A 10,556-nucleotide genomic window follows, 5' to 3' on the forward strand; every position below is an offset into this window, starting at 1 on the left:
GCTGCAGCTGTGTGGCGTAGCGGCACTCTGTCTCTGCCAGTGAGTTCTCCAGCCCAGCTTTCTGGTAGGCAACGGATCCATAAACACATCAGGTTGGCAAGGAAGCCACCGAGGGCATGGGAGTAGGGGATTGAGAGACTAGAGCAGGGAACTACGTCCAGGGGCTTGAGAACTCCAAGGCTTAACTAGCCCTGCAGGGTGGGAGCCTGTGTCATCCAGAGGCTGGGGTGGGATGCGGGGGCCATACCATGCTGAGCTGGGACTGCAGCTCGATCTCCAGCCCCTGCAGCGTGCGTCTCAGCTCTGTGATCTCTGTCTTGCTGGTCTGGATCATTTCTGTGTTGGATGCCACCTCCTTGTTTAGCTCCTCAGTCTGTAAGTGGCAGAGAAGAGAAGTGAGCCCCATGGGCTCCTCAGAGATGCCGGGAGCTGGGGCGAGGCAGGGAGGTCAGGCCCACCTTGCTGAAGAACCATTCCTCTGCATCCCGGCGGTTCTTCTCTGCCATGGCCTCGTACTGGTCCCTCATCTCTGCCAGCACACGGGTCAGGTCCACACCCGGTGCTGCGTCCATCTCCACGTTGACCTGGCCAGCCAGCTGGCTGCCAAACTCCTTCATCTCCTGCGGAGTGTGGGGACCCCATTCAGAGACAGAACAGAAGAGAGAACTGAGGACCTGGGGTCCCGCGTGCTAATCCTGGCTTAGTCCCTAACTCACGATGTGACCTTTGCACACCACCATCCGACCTCTGCTCCCCATTGCACATGAAGAGGTTTGATCCATGGACTAAGGGAGGACACCAAGACAGTAGAGCCCTTGTGAGAGTTCACAAAGCACATCAGGAAGACAGCAGGTCACACCGGCGACCTGGCCTGGCTGTGAGTCTGGGTTGCCAGAGGACCGTGCCCTTTCCTCTTTATGAGCACCCTGTTTGGGGGAGGGGGTGCATTTCTGAACCACTGAACCCTCGGCCGACTATGAGGAAGCACCCGCAGCCCCACTCTGCCTCCCACTACCCCAGCCCCTGCCCAGCTCTCACCTCCTCGTGGTTCTTCCTCATGTAGGCCAGCTCCTCCTTCAGGCTCTCGATCTGCATCTCCAGGTCTGTCCGGGCCAGGGTCAGCTCGTCCAGCACCCTGCGCAGCCCGTTGATGTCGGCCTCCACACTCTGGCGCAGGGTCAGTTCATTCTCATACCTGGAAGACAAAGGGAGCCACAGTAAGGAAGGCTAAGGGGTCTGGGCTGCCTGAGTCAGAGGGAGAGGAAGGCCGAGTAAAGGGGGCAACGAAGCAGGGAGAGGGAGATGGGAGCGCACTTGAGCCTGAAGTCATCCGCGGCCAGCCTGGCATTGTCGATCTCCAGGACGACCCGGGAGTTGTCGATGGCAGCAGCTAGGATCTGCAGAAGACAGGGAGTTGGCGCCTAGAGGACTCCTCTTCTCCCCTGCCGCTCTCCCACCTGCACCACAGTCGGACCCTCACAGACAATCTCCCCTCTGACACCACCAACAGAAGCCTGCGTGTCCCCTGGGTAGTCAGAATCCAGCCTCACCTAGCATGCCCATTACTTGGTCTGCTCCTGTGCCAGCCTCCCTGGGACATCTGAGGGGTTGCCCTCCCTGTTTCCAGGGCATGAAAGACCAAGGAGGCAATATTGCCTGAAATCCCCTGTGGGAATTGGCTGGCCAGGAGTGGAGTGGAGTGGGCTGGGTCAGCTCTGACAATAGTCCTCTCAAGGATGCTCCACCAACCCCTTCCCTGTGGACAGCTCATGGTCACTGCCTCCTGCACACCTTGGACACAGCTGTGAACCTACAGAACATTCCAGCCACTGGGAACTTGCAGGGCAGCTAAAGAAAGCATTTTATAGATGAGGAACCCAGTCCCCAGGAGTGAAAGCGTGAGTGAGTAGGTCACAGAGCCTGTAATGAGTTCCCAGGTCTCCTAAGTCCCGACAGTGCTTTCGGCACTAAAGGCATCCTTAAACATAAGACACAAGGTCCAGGCATTTAGGTCTCGTTCTTGCCAAAGGAACGTTTCATGCAGAATCCTTCAGGGTGCGTAGGGTGGGGAGCGTGGGTTGCTGTCTATAATTGCCCCTACCTGTGCCCCCATTGGTCCTAACCAGATTCCTAAGACTCCTCCCTCCTCCGACACTGCCAAGTTGAGCCGATGCGTGCCATCTGCACCTCAAAAGCAGATGCATTCTAAGTTTGCCAAGGTTACACACCAGATAGTCACTGCCTGGACAGGAAAGGATTTCCTCAGTGCTAACACCGATGTTAGAGGCACATGCAAGGCACCAGCCACCTGCTGTTCTTCTTTTGACATCCAAGGGCTCACCTTATCCTGGATCTCTTCCATGGTCTTGAAGTAGTGGCTGTAGTCACGTTCTGGGCTGGCTGGGCTCTGCTTCTGGTACCAGTCTCGGATCTTCACCTCCAGGTCAGTGTTGGCCTCCTCCAGGGCACGCACCTTGTCCAGGTAGGAGGCCAGGCGGTCATTGAGGTTCTGCATGGTGATCTTCTCATTGCCAGTTAGGAGACCGCCATCGCCACCACCAAAGTCACCAAAACCACAACCCAAACCCCCACCAAAGCTACCACCAATACCCCCACCAAAGCTACCACCAAAACCCCTACCAATGCCACTTCCAAAGCCTCCACCAAAACCACTACCAGCCCCTCCACCAAAGCCGCAGCTCATGCCACCTCCATAGCCCCCTCCTGACCCTGAAGAGACAAACCTAGCAGAAGAAGCCAAGATACTGCGGCTCCCACCTCCCCCGTAGAGACTCCCCCCACCCAAGCCGCCTCCCCCAGCCCGGAGGGAGCTCCCTCGGGTAGAGCCACCCCCAAAGGTGGAGGAAGAAGTTTGCAGAAATGTGGTGGTCATGGCCAGGCAGCTGGTGCCAGTGAGTTCTCAGTGAGCAGAAAGATGCTGGCAGGAGGTGCCAATCGGGGCTGAAACCAGAGTGCAGTGCCTGTCACCCCCCAGCCTGGAGCTCCTTATATACCCCTCCGAGGGTGTTGTGGGACCTGTCTCCTCCCCCAAAGTGAAGCCAACTCCTTCTGCCTTCCTGACAAACACAGCTGCCTGCACACCTCAGGGTGGTTCATGTGGAGTTTTTCTTTCTTTCTTTTTTTTTTTTTTTTTTTGATGCAACAAAAGAGATGATTCAGAATTAATGGCGATTTGCCCCGGGCCATGGTTTTAACACTTGGATTACAGGTTCATCTCTCCACTCCAAGAGAAAAGAGAGAGCAGTAGGGAGCAAAGCCACATCACAGCACAGTTACCAAGGCCCCTGCCTGGACTGTTAGAGCAGCTCAGGCCAACTGTGCCCTCGGCTGGACTTTTCCGCTGCCCCCGGCCCGGGAGCCTCGCTGCTCCGAGGCTGACAGCTCTCTGCTCTGTCTGGGAGTCCACTTCCCACTACTGCTCTGTGTTCTCCCTCTCAAAGAGCCTGTGCATGAGCCTGCGGGGCTGGGGGAGAGTAGAGACTTCTGGGGATCGAATGCAGGGCTCATGGGGGCAGGCTGAGGACAGGAAAGGGGGTCTTGAGTCAAGTTCCAGCTGAAGTGACCAGAGAGGTCCGCGTCTGTCCCTTCCCTGGTGCTATAAATGGACTCCCTTCCCCACTTAGAGCCTCCCTCCTTCTTCTCCTGCTGTCCCCAACCCCCAGCCCCATGGCCCTGGCACTTTCACAAAAAAAGCCCAGCAGGCTCGGGGCTGACAAGGGGCTGATTGATAGTACCGCCACCTGCCAACTGCATGTCACTGAACCTTCGCTTGCTCCTGGGACGCGTTGGGGCAAACCTCTGCAGATAAGGCAGGGGCAAGTTCCAGGAAGCCCCTGCCTTCTCCAGGGAGAGGCACGTCGCTGCTGAGCAGGGGATTAACCCCGTTTGGTTTGTCCTGTCAAGTACTGTGGGGCTGGGGAGGGGCCGGCCCAGAAAATGTGCTACATGTGGGGAGGGAGGAGGCAGGCAGGCCTGGCCAGCGGGCAGGAAAACACCAGAGATCTTGGATACCAAGATATCACTTCACACAGAAGGGTCTGAGGCCAGGAAGGGGAGTCGGACACTCAAGAGGGCACTTTCCTCTGCCAACCAGCTCATGGGCCCATGCTCCAGGGATATCTGACACCTCTGGACCTGCCTCAGGTGCTTGCAGAGAGCCCAGGGGTGGAGAGGTGAGCAAGACTGAGCGGGGGAATCAGGAGGAGGATTCCCAGCTCAGAGCTGCAGCATGGGAAAGTAGACAGGGCTCTGGAATTCCTCGGGCCCAGGTTCAAATCTTGGCCCTATCAATTACACTTGTGAAACCTTGGACACGTTACTTGTTAAGTCTCAACTTCCTTGTGGCAAGGGACACTCTCAGTTCTCGCTTCCAGGGAAGCCTTGAGGCCCAAAACCCCCAGTCTGCCTCCCCTGGCTCCCCACCTTCGGAAGGATCAGCTGGTGAGCTGCATGTCCAGCACCTGGGACTCCTGGGTACCTTCAGCGGGAAGACTTTGTCCTTGGGCATCAGAATATGCCCTGTGAGCCTTAGCATGTTCTTGCGCTTAGCAGCATCACTCTTCCACTGCATCACTCTTCTGCAGCCAGCTCCTACTGGGCAACGCAGGCTGTTCTTACTTTTACTGGACTAGCATAATCCTTTACTTCCTCCGCACACTTCATGATTTACAAAGCACTTTTGCATCCATCACCTCCTCTAATCCTCACGACACAAGAGGATGAATCCCACCCAAGTTTCAGAAGGAATGAAATTGGGACTCCGAGAGGTAAAGCAACATGTTCCAGGTGGCACAGCTGGTAAGGCACATTGCCAGGACTCAGGGGACAGGAAAAGAGGGTCCTACCACACATCCCAAATGCCTGCAATCTGCGCTGGGATGAGAGGAAGGGAATGTGTGCCTGAGGGGGTGTGGGTAGGCTCCTCCTAACCCAGCTTTGCAGTGAGCCAGGCCTCCAAGTGCTAGACCCAGACAGTGTAGTATTGTCTCATGGGTGGGAAGATATTGTCTTTTCCTCCGAAAGAAAAATAATCAAACTCAGATCAGCCAGAGCTCATTAAAGCCTCTACAGACATTGCGGCCCCAGCAACTAACACAGGAACAATTATTCATCGGCATCCCTGGGGTGAGGGAGGGCTGGACCTCTGCCAGCTCCCCTTCTGCACCTTGGCTCTCCTCCAGCAGCCCCTCAAGCGGGCCTTCCCCATGCTCTCAAGCCCAGGCCAGGGGTGGAAGCTGCCCCTCACTACCCCAGTGGCAAATCCCTGGTTTCAGACCAAATAGCTACTGTGAGCTCAAGGTCTGGGCGGGGTCCTGGGACCTCCTCATTAGCGCCAGGAGGGATGGCTTCCGAGGACCGAGGTCTGCTGCCCCAGCCCAGGCTGCAGCCCTGGGCCCTGCCCCAGACAGCCCTCCCAGGATGCTGCACCAGTTTCTGGTCTTTTCCCACTGTGGCCAGACAGGCCGTCCCTGGAGCCAGGTCTTCCCTCCTTGGGATGGCGGGATGCAGCCTACTAGAAAGAGCCTGGGCTGGATTCCACCTCTGGGTGACTCAACCTCTCTAAGCCTGGTTCCTGGTTTTAAATTGGGTCATTCATGCCCACCCCAGCCACAGAGCCATAGTGAGTGTTTGATGGCACATGGGCCCTTCCCCGGCAAGTTGCCCGGGACAGAGTGCACGACCTGAGACCTCCTTTCCCATTTACTAGGTGTGCGGCTTTTGGTCACGGTATCTCCTCTCTCTGAGCCTCAGTCTATCAATCCAGAAGATGATATAACTGCAGCCAAGCCTGCCTCACAGAGACAGAGCAAGGTGGTTGGTAGGAAATGCTTCACAAACTGAAGTGACCAGGGTGACCAGCAGTGATGGGAAGTCCCGCCCCAGCCCCCAGCCCCCTCCCTGTCCTACGCCAGGTCTTCTCAGAAGAGTGTCTCCACCACAGCTCACCCCCAACCCCACCCCACGCGCACAAAGGAAGCCTCATTCCTGACACCCAGGCCTGAGACCCAGTCACCTGCCCCACCCATGTAGACCCAGGTCTGCCCTACTGCCACATTCCAGGGGACCCTGGGGCAGAGGGAGGGTTTCAGTTGTGACAACAAGGAAGGCTTTCACGGGAAGGAACAAGGATCTCTGGGTAGTCCCAGCCTACAGGTGCAGCCAGGCCTCTTCCTCAAGCTCCAAGGCTTCCTGAAAAGTGAAGTGGGGGAAGGGGGCTTGTGGGTGCTGGAGGCCAGAGCAGAACAGCTGCGGAGGTGGCAGAAGGGGCTCCCGGCCCAGAGCTACAGCAGGAAAAGGTAAGGGCTGGGCTCTGCGGTCACATGTCCATGACCAGCCAGCAAGCTAACCTCCGAGACCCACAGGAAGATGGAGGAAACAGCGCCTCCCTCAGGATTAGCATGGGGCATGACAGAGGGTTCAATCTGCTTCCCTTTATCAGTACCGCACTCTCCCGAGTGAGCCACGGGCCGGCCCCAAATCTGCTTCCCTTTAGAAGACATTGTCAGGGTGAGGAATGGGACTAACCAGCGTTCCTCGCTTGCCCCCCATACACACAGGGTCTGCCTGCTCTCAGAGACAAAGCCATGGGCCCCCTCAGAGGAGGGAATAATGTCAAGGTAAATGAGTCCTACTCCTTTGTGAGTCTAACTTCTTTGTGGGCCTCTTGTTTACCTTGAATTGGCCTCAGTTCTTGGCAGCTGAGCTGTAAGCCACTGGGGCAGGACCATATGCCCCCAAGGGCAGAGTTGTACCAGGAAGCTGGGGCTTTGTTCCTCTGCCGGCCCAGAGTAGGCCCCAGGCAAGCCAGTTTGGGGGTGTGTGGGAGGTCTGGGTCACAGCTGGGTCCCATTCCAGGCTCTCGGCCCAGGTATGGGCTGGTGGGCGTAAGGGGCTTACGCAGGGCTGCCCCGGAACGAATGTGTTAGTGCATGCACACACTCACACAGACACACAGAGGGACATGTACACTCTTCTCCAGCCTTGCTCCAAACCTCAAAGCCCCAGAGCCCTGGTTTCGATTAGGTGGAGAAGTGCATCAGGAGGAACCTCCTCAGGGGACTCCAGTTCGGAGCCTTCATATGGAGCAAGACTGGCACAAGCAGTGCCCACTCAAGACCACCTGGACAGGAGTGGCACCGTAGGCTAAGAATCAGGAAACTCAGATTCTAATCCTGGCTCTGCCGGTAGTTGCTGTGTGGCCTTGGGCAAGTTACTCAGCCTCTCTGAGCCTGTTTCCTGATCTATAAGACACAGCTCGTCCAAACTACCTTTTAGGGTTGTTTTGATTCAATGGCACATAGTAGGTGTTCAAGAAACATTTCACACACACACACATCCAGGGCACTACAGTGGAAAGAAAGCTAAATCTGGAAGCAAAAACCAATTTCAAATCCCGCCCTTACCATGTGTTAGAGCAGTTACATGTACAATAAACCATTTCACCTCTCCCAGCCTTAGTTTACCTCTCTATAAAATAGAAGCAAGGATTATGTCACCAGGTTGTTGTAAGAAACAGGTTAGATAAATGAAGACTACTGCAAAGGGGAATTACCATTACAGTTGAAGTATGTGAGTGCACTCCCTTCCCTTTCCTGGAACAGGGTGGACTTGGGTTAAAATAAAACCTCAACAGGGCCAAGGCCTGACCCATCTCTCCATGCGATGAATTAACAAACCAAACATCCTTCTTCCCCTGGGCCATTAAGTTTTATTGGCAGGTCAGGGAAAGAGCCAGGAGTAAGGGTCCCTCCTCTCCTATTCCCCTACCCAAGGGAATTCCTCTGCAGAGAGCAGGAGCCCAGGAGCCTGCCAACTCAAAGGACCTTGGAGGTGGGCAGGGTGTTGTAGTGGGCATCCTGGCCCTCAAGCAGGCTGCGGTAGGTGGCGATCTCCTGCTCCAGCCGCGACTTGACGTCCATGAGCAGCTGGTACTCCTGGTTCTGGCGCTCGCTGTCAGCACGCACATCACTCAGCTGAGCTTCAATACCAGTGATCAGTGCCTGGATCTCTGCCAGCTTGGCTCTATAGCGGGCCTCCGTGTCTGCCAGCGTGCCTTCCAGGACGGCTTTCTGATGATAGGGAGAGAGGAGGTGACTCTAGAGAGCCTGGTTCCCATAGAGGGCATGGGCACAGCCACCGGCCAGGCTGCCCAAGGTTGCCAGGGCACAAATGTGCATCTCACAGGGTGGGGGACACATACCATGCTGAGCTGCGACTGCAGCTCAATCTCAAGACTCTGGAGGGTATGTCGCAGATCAGTGACCTCAGAATGGCTTACACGGAGCTGCTCCTCGTTGCTGTCGACCTCCTTTTTCAGGACATCAGTCTGCAACAAGAGAAGAAGAGGAGGGAATAAGCACCGAGGCAGACCTTTGGATAGGGAGCAGCAAGCCCTCTCTCCTTGCCACCTCCCCAAAGGGTGCCTGCTTCCCCCTTCTTACCTGGCTGATGAACCAGTTTTCGGCATCCTTCCTGTTTTGCTCAGCCATGGCTTCATATTGGCTTCTCATGTCATTCAGGATCTTGGCTAAGTCGATGCCTGGAGTAGAATCCACCTGCACATTGACCTGGCCACCTACCTGGCCCCTCAGGGCACCGACTTCCTAAAAAGACATAGAAGAGATGGACATGTCAAAGCCCAGAGCCTGGTGGGCCTGGGCCAAGTTCCTTGTCCCACCCCCCAGGCCAAAGGGGGTTGGTTTTCAGGTGTAGACCTAGGAGCCAGCATTGGAGAGTAGACTGGGTTGCCACTGTCCCCTACTGGAACACTAGGAATCATGATCCACGCCCAGGGCCATGCTGAGGGTGCAACAAACATGGCCAGGGTCAGAAGTTACAGGACAAAAGAGTGTCCTCAGGCCTGGGAAGCCGGAGTGTGATGGACGGAAGGCCCAGCTTGAAACCCACCTCCTCATGGTTCTTCTTCAGGTAGGCCAGCTCCTCCTTCAGGCCTTCAATCTGCATCTCCAGGTCAGTCCTGGCCAGGGTCAGCTCGTCCAGCACCCTGCGCAGCCCGTTGATGTCAGCCTCCACACTCAGACGCAGGGCCTGCTCCGTCTCAAACCTTTTAGAGGAAATAGTGGCAGTCAGGCCAGAGTTTCCTCTGCACCTCTGAAGACTTCCCCATCTACCCAGAGTTCAGAAGTCCATGGATGGATTGCTTCAAGCCAGCTGGGGTAGGCGAAGGCAGAGTCTGGTCCTCCCACTGCATTGAGCCCCACAAAGGCCTGGGATATCCCCCCCAGCCACCCACCCACCCTGGCTTCTACAGCTCCAGGGCAAAGACACTCACTTGGTTCGGAAGTCATCTGCAGCCAGACGGGCGTTGTCAATCTGCAGGACAACCTTGGACTTCTCGATGGTGGCAGCAAGAATCTGGAAGGTAGAAGGCAGGAGGTTGGCACAGGTTCAGCGAACCGGCATTGCCCACCCACTTTCTTCCCAGAGGAGAGGGGGACAAATGAGTATGCCCCTGCTCCCTAGAGTAAAGCCCCAGCCACCCATCTGCTGCCCACTGGCCTGCTCTCTGGGAGGCCTTGGAAGCAGTCCATGCCCACAAGCTGGAGCAGGAGGAAACACAGTGGGGGAGGCTGGGATGGGGGTGGATGTGGGTGGAGGAAGACAGGAAGGCAAGCCTGGGGAGGGAGTAGGAAGTCTCTGAGGCCTGTGTCCAGTGAAATCTAAATGGCCTGAAGGGGGTCTATAAACCAGATGCAGGAAGGCGTGGAGAAAGGTGGGGGGAATGTGTGCATAGTAACACGTATTTCTTACTGTAAGTCACAATTTAAGTGTGAAAACACTATTCTAGGTGGTTCTAACTCTAGCTCTCCCTCTTTGTCTGTGGGTCAAAGTCTATGCCCCCAGCACCATGCCAGGTATATGGTGGGCATTGGGAAATGTTCTGGGGAGCCGTGTGTTGAGAGACCCAACAACCCGTTAAATGTCCCACTGGTTTCTGATACATTTCTTCAGAACTGAGCTTTTCCCGGTGAGTGGAAACCAAGTCTCACCCTGCAGGACCCACTGTTAGAGCTTGTGGCTCAGTCCCTGGGGTCTCCAGCCCAGGACTCTCGGCCCACAGGGAGCTGCCCCTGTACCTGGTCCTCCCTGCATAAGTCTACGCAAGCAAAATCCAGGGCCTCCTTTACCGGCCTAGGGCCCACGGCTGGCCTCTCCCACTCTTCCTAGAGCTCCTCCTAAGTCCTGGGTGGCCCTGGGTAGCCCCCCGGGCGGGAGAGGAGGGAGGGGAGGCCAAAGCCTGAGCGTGATGGAAACCAGGCCCCACACTGGGATCGTAGGGGGCGGGCCGTAAGGGGCAGGTCTGGCCCGCGATGCACCGTGTCCTCCCAGGCCAAACTCTTGCATCTCCCTGCAGCGGCCGCGGCTCCTGCCTCCCATTCTTGGGACCCCTTTTCCCTCCCCGTCCCCCAGCCCCGCCCACTGGCCTGCCCCGCCCAGCGGCCCTCCCGCTTCCCGCCCCCCGTGTCTCCTGCCCGCGTCTCTCCGGGTGGGGGGCTGCTGTAGTTCCTGGGGGT

General features: G+C 56.7%; 2 protein-coding genes across 2 annotated transcripts in view; both read right to left on the reverse strand.

Annotated features, from left to right (window-relative positions):
* The window catches only part of KRT15 (keratin 15), a 5,753-nt gene extending 2,860 nt beyond the window's left edge, over nucleotides 1-2,893 (reverse strand). Inside the window, exons 1-5 of the mRNA XM_008571056.1 lie at nucleotides 2,342-2,893; nucleotides 1,315-1,397; nucleotides 1,039-1,195; nucleotides 459-620; nucleotides 248-373 (exon numbers count right to left, since the gene is read on the reverse strand). Coding sequence (XP_008569278.1) covers nucleotides 248-373; nucleotides 459-620; nucleotides 1,039-1,195; nucleotides 1,315-1,397; nucleotides 2,342-2,893 — 1,080 coding nt within the window. The remainder of the gene's footprint in view (nucleotides 1-247; nucleotides 374-458; nucleotides 621-1,038; nucleotides 1,196-1,314; nucleotides 1,398-2,341) is intronic.
* Nucleotides 2,894-7,709: 4,816 nt separating this feature from the next.
* Nucleotides 7,710-10,556, reverse strand: part of LOC103589163 (keratin, type I cytoskeletal 19-like) — a 41,957-nt gene continuing 39,110 nt past the window's right edge. The window contains exons 2-6 of the mRNA XM_008571057.1: nucleotides 9,314-9,396; nucleotides 8,929-9,085; nucleotides 8,463-8,624; nucleotides 8,222-8,347; nucleotides 7,710-8,090 (exon numbers count right to left, since the gene is read on the reverse strand). Of these exons, the coding sequence (XP_008569279.1) occupies nucleotides 7,836-8,090; nucleotides 8,222-8,347; nucleotides 8,463-8,624; nucleotides 8,929-9,085; nucleotides 9,314-9,396 (783 nt within the window). The 3' untranslated portion in view covers nucleotides 7,710-7,835. The remainder of the gene's footprint in view (nucleotides 8,091-8,221; nucleotides 8,348-8,462; nucleotides 8,625-8,928; nucleotides 9,086-9,313; nucleotides 9,397-10,556) is intronic.

This window comes from Galeopterus variegatus, unplaced genomic scaffold (genome assembly GCF_000696425.1).
Source record: "Galeopterus variegatus unplaced genomic scaffold, G_variegatus-3.0.2 Scaffold658, whole genome shotgun sequence".
In the NCBI taxonomy this organism is placed as follows: domain Eukaryota; kingdom Metazoa; phylum Chordata; class Mammalia; order Dermoptera; family Cynocephalidae; genus Galeopterus; species Galeopterus variegatus.